The 5,504-nt window shown below is 41.3% G+C and overlaps 1 protein-coding gene across 1 annotated transcript in view; it reads right to left on the reverse strand.

Moving 5' to 3' along the window:
* The window catches only part of Polr3c (RNA polymerase III subunit C), a 20,790-nt gene that overhangs the window by 4,780 nt on the left and 10,506 nt on the right, over positions 1-5,504 (reverse strand). Inside the window, exons 6-9 of the mRNA XM_013349874.2 lie at positions 3,553-3,657; positions 3,334-3,426; positions 1,388-1,468; positions 1,165-1,216 (exon numbers count right to left, since the gene is read on the reverse strand). Of these exons, the coding sequence (XP_013205328.1) occupies positions 1,165-1,216; positions 1,388-1,468; positions 3,334-3,426; positions 3,553-3,657 (331 nt within the window). The remainder of the gene's footprint in view (positions 1-1,164; positions 1,217-1,387; positions 1,469-3,333; positions 3,427-3,552; positions 3,658-5,504) is intronic.

Raw genomic sequence — 5,504 nt, forward strand, 5'->3', positions numbered from 1 at the left:
AGGCCAGAAGAGGGCACCAGACCTCATTCCAGATGGTAGTGAGCCACCATGTGGTTGCCAGGAATTGAACTCAGGACCTTTGGAAGAGCAGGCAATGATCTTAACCACTGAGCCATCTCTCCAGCCCCCAGTAAACTTATTTTTTAATTTTACTTTATGTGCATAGGTGTTTTGCCTGTATGTGTGAGGGTGTCAGATTTTGGAGTTAGAGATAGCTGTTAGCTGCCATGTGAGTGCTGGGGATTGAACCTGAGTCCCCTGGAAGAGCCATCAGTGCTCTTAACTACTGAGTCATTTCTCCAGCCCCTCTCTTCTTTTTGTGAGACAGGGTCTTGCTATGTAGCCCAGATTGACTTGAAACATTTGGCTTTTCTGTCTCAGCTCCAAACTGCTCCGACGGTAAGCAGTTAGAACTCCTCCCCTTTCCTAGCTCGCTGCCTCAGCTCTACCACCTTCCTTCTTCCTCTCCTGCAGAGCTGGTGATCTGGTCCAGTGCCTCGCACGATGTGCGTGAGGTGCTATGAGCAATGACAGATGTAGCACGATTAATAGAAACCCAGAGACAGATACTGCGTTTTAACCTGAAGGTCAGAAAAGCAAAGCAGTTAGCTACTAGAGATCTCTTGCCTTTATGAAATCTTCAGATTGAAAGAAGGGCGAGTTCCTGTCTTAGCCCACCTTATATTCCTCTCTAGAGCTAGAATTAAAGGTGTGCACCATTACCATCGGGCCTGTATGGCTGACTAGTATGGCTGTTTTGCATTCTGATCTTCAGTCAAGTTTTATTTATTAAAACACAAATGAATATCACTACAGACAGTCCCAGGCCTTTATATTTTCATTAATAAAACTCACTGAAAACTCACAGAAATATTAAGAAAGTTATTTCAATTTTTGAACATGTTTAGTATATTAGGCATTGACAAATTCCTTTCCTGTGGTGGCACATGCCTCTCCTTCCAGCACTTGGGAGGTGGAGGCAAGAGGATCAGGGCTTCAGTGCTAATATCTAAGCTACACAGTGGGTTCGAGACCAGTTTAGGCTATGTGAGACTGTTTCAATAACAACAACAAAAACAACAACACCCCCGCCAATTTTTCCTAGGTTACCCCTCTGCTTCCTATCTCAGGGGTCCTGACAGAACAGACAGCTGGGAAGGATACTGATGACATACATTCCTCCACCGCTGTCGCCAGACTTTCCAATAAACTCTAGCTGTTAAAAGAGAGCGAATGGTGTTAAATTGGTGTAAAGTCTAGTGATTAATTTGTTTCCTATAGACCAATCTGGTCAAGACTCTGAAGCAGACAGCTCCGACTATAGTGGATATTAGGATTTAGTGGTAGAGATAAATTATAAACAGACCAAGTGGGTGGGGAGACTTACGGGGTCATCTGCCAACAGCGTAAGGTATTGATCGAGGACTTGCTTAGAGATGTTATAGCCAACAGGCAGGGACCTGAAGATCTGTGGAACAGAAGGGGATGCTGGAAGTGGGGCCTGGGAATGCAGAACTGTTAACATGTCACTCCAGATGTCCTAATTCGGATTGCAAACATAAAAATGTCTAAAAAATTCATATAAAAGAAAGGCCGAGAGGGACACATGCCTTTAATCTTAGGACTGGGGAGACAGAGGCAGGTGGATCTCTGAGTTTGGGGCCTAATCTACATAGTGCATTCTAAACAGCCAGCACTACATAGTCAGACTCTGATAGAAACGGAGTAAAAGAAGAAACAACCCAAATGTCCAGTGATAAACTAACCAAGTACAGTGGTGTGTGCCTGTAATTAATCCTGGCTACCCCAAAGGCTGGGTTAGGAGATTATGAGTTGTTGTGTAGCCATAGCCTCCAAAGTTAAACCTTTCATTCTGCAGGGAGGCTCTTAAGACTCTGGAAGCTAAAACTTAAAAGGCTCAGGAAACTCATGAAATTTACAAGGGTCACAAACTCAGAAAGTAGGGCCTTTAATCATAGCACCAAGGAGACAGAGGCCAGCCTTGTCTACAGAGCAAGTTAGATGCCAGCAGAGACCCTGTCTCAAACTAACCAACTACAAAAACTTAGATACAATATAAAGTATAGTGACAACATCTAAATAAGTATAATTATAGTTCTTTTTTTAAAAAAATATTTATTTTTATTATGTGTACAATATTCTGTCTGTGTGTATGTCTGCAGGCCAGAAGAGGGCACCAGACTTCATTACAGATTGTTGTGAGCCACCATGTGGTTGCCGGGAATTGAACTCAGGACCTTTGGAAGATCAGGCAATGCTCTTAACCACTGAGCCATCTCTCCAGCCCTAATAAGTATAATTATAAAATAGAAATGTAATGTTTCAACCACCAAGGCTTTCATCAGAACCCATATATGGATATATAATGGTAAGATAGCCTTCCCTGCTGCTGTCCAGCCTAGCTTTAAACTCCTGAGCTCAAGCAATCCTCCGGCGCCTTCTGAATAGGTAGGATTCCAGGTATGCCAGCACACCTAGCTACTAGTATCTTAAAACAACGAGAAATAAATTTTACTTGACAGTTATTTAACTTGACTTAAAGATTTTTTTTTTGGAGATTTACTCATTTGTATTTTGAGACAAAGTTTCTCTGTGTAGCCCTGGCTGTTAACTTTGTAAACCAGTCTGGCCTTGAATTTAGAGATCCACTTGCCTCTGTGTCCTGAATGCTGGGATTAAAGGCGTGTGCCACCACGCTTGGTTTTATTTAAAGATTTCCTTACATGTATATGCTATGTCTCCATGAATGTATGTATATCATGTGTGTGCAGTACCCAAGGAAGCCAGAAGTGGGAATAAGATCCCTTTGAATCGGAGTCACAGACTCCTGGGCGCTGCCCTGTGTGTGCTGAGAACTGAGCCTGAGTCCTCTGGAAGAGCAGTCAGTGCCCTCAAACACTGAGCCACCTCTCCAGTCCCAATGGCTTAACATTTTAAAAAGTTGGATCTTAAGTGGTTAAACGTTTTAGTGCTTACCATTTCCAAGAAATCCTTGCTCCACTCCAAACAAGAGAAAACCCCTTTCGCCCTAAGGAACAGGCATCAACATAACCCTATGAGCTACATCTACTAACTACTATGATACCTATGGCTATCAGGAAGCTAGCACGAAGATGGGGAGCTGAACCAGGAGTGGTGGTGCAGACCCTGAACTCAGCACTGGGGAGGCAGAGGCAGGTAGATCTCTGATTTCAGTGACAGGGCAACACAGGAAGTTCCAGGATTGCCAGGGCTACATAGAAAGACCAAAACAAAACAAAACCCCAAACACAACAACAAAACAAAAACCGAAAAAAGAAAATTGAAGTATACCTCATTAGAAGACAGTGGCTGGGTAAACGGGGCACTAGAGGGAGTGGTAATCTCACTCATCCGAAGCATGGTCCGCACAATCTCGCTGCTTGTCTGAAAAAATAAACTAGAATTCAGAATTCACTGTTGCTGCCTCTGAGCCAGGGACCACATCTGACAACCACCTGAACAATCGACCTTACTCCTTGCTGAACACTGGGTGACCCACTTAGACATTACCTGGTCCATTCGGTTTGCAACTGCGCTCACAATTGCTTGGTCACGGAAGTGCTGGTGGAATCTCTCAAGGTTGACTTGCCAATAAATCCCATCATCTGGACTGGGCTGAGGAGAGAAAAGGAGAAGAAACATTGAAATACAGTGTAAGATTTTAGATTTTTCAACAAATAGACAAACCTTTATCTAAACTTAACAAAAAGGCAGAGAGAGAATGTCCCAATTAAAAAAATCAGAAATGAAAAGGGGGACATAACAACAGACACAGAGGAAATACAGAGGATCATCAGGTCATATTTTGAAAACCTGTACTCCACAAAATTGGAAAAGTTAAAGGAAATGGAAAACTTTCTGGATAAATATCACTTACCAAAATTAAATCAAGACCAGATAAGCAAATTAAACAGACCTATAACTGCTGAAGAAATAGAAACAGTTATCAAAAGTCTCCCAACCAAAAAAAGCCCAGGACCAGATGGTTTTAGCTCAGAATTCTACAAAACTTTCAAAGAGGAACTAATACCAATACTCCTCAAATTATTCCACACAATAGAAACAGAGGGAACATTGCCAAACTCTTTTTATGAGGCTACAATTACCCTGATACCCAAACCACAGAAAGACAATACCAAGAAAGAGAACTACAGACCAATCTCACTCATGAACAATTGATGGCAAAAATACTAAATAAAATACTAGTAAACAGAATCCAAGAACACATTAGAACCATCATCCACCATGACCAAGTCAGCTTTATCCCACAGATGCAGGGATGGTTCAACATACGAAAATCTGTCAACGTAATCCACCGTATAAACAAACTGAAAAATAAAAACCACATGATTATCTTATTAGATGCAGAAAAAGCATTTGACAAAATACAACATCCCTTCATGATAAAGGTCTTGAAGAGAGCAGGGATACAAGGAACATACCTAAACATAATTAAGGCAATATACAACAAGCCAACAGCTAATATCAAACTAAATGGAGAGAAACTCCCAACGATTCCACTGAAATCAGGAACAAGACAAAGTTGTCCACTCTCTCCATACCTATTCAATTTAGTTCTTGAGGTCCTAGCTAGAGCAATAAGACACCAAAGGGAGATCAAGGGGATACAAATTGGAAAAGAAGAAGTCAGACTCTCACTGTTTGCAGATGATATGATAGTTTACATAAGTGATCCCAAAAATTCTACCAAGGAACTTCTACAACTCATAAACACTTTCAGCAATGTAGCAGGATACAAGATTAACTCAAAAAAATCAGCAGCCCTCCTGTACACAGATGATAAAAGGGCTGGAGAAGAAATCAGAGAATCAACACCCTTCACAATAGCCACAAATAGCATAAAATATCTCAGAGTAACTCTAACAAAAAAAAAGCGAAAGACTTGTATGACAAGAACTTTAAATCTTTGAAGAAAGAAATTGAAGAAAATACCAGAAAGTGGAAAGACCTCCCATGCTCTTGAGTAGGCAGAATTAATAAAGTAAAAAAAGGCAATCTTACCAAAAGCAATCTACAGATTCAATGCAATGCCCAGCAAAATCCCAGCAAAATTCTTCAAAGACCTTGAAAGAATGGCACTCAACTTCATTTGGAAAATCAAAAAACCCAGGATAGCCAAAACAATCCTGGGCAATAAAAGAACTTCTGGAGGCATCACAATCCCTGACTTCAAACTCTACTACAGAGCTACAGTACTGAAAACAGCCTGGTATTGGCATAAGAACAGACAGGAGGACCAATGGAACAGAATAGAAAACCCAGATATCAAACCACACATCTTCGAACACCTGATATTTGATCAAGAAGCAAAAAATAACAAATAGAAAAAAAAGCATATTTAACAAGTGGTGCTGACATAACTGGATATCAACATGTAGAAAAATGAAAATAGGCGGGCGGTGGTGGCGCACGCCTTTAATCCCAGCACTCGGGAGGCAGAG

This window comes from Microtus ochrogaster, chromosome 21 (genome assembly GCF_000317375.1).
Source record: "Microtus ochrogaster isolate Prairie Vole_2 chromosome 21, MicOch1.0, whole genome shotgun sequence".
Classification (NCBI taxonomy): domain Eukaryota; kingdom Metazoa; phylum Chordata; class Mammalia; order Rodentia; family Cricetidae; genus Microtus; species Microtus ochrogaster.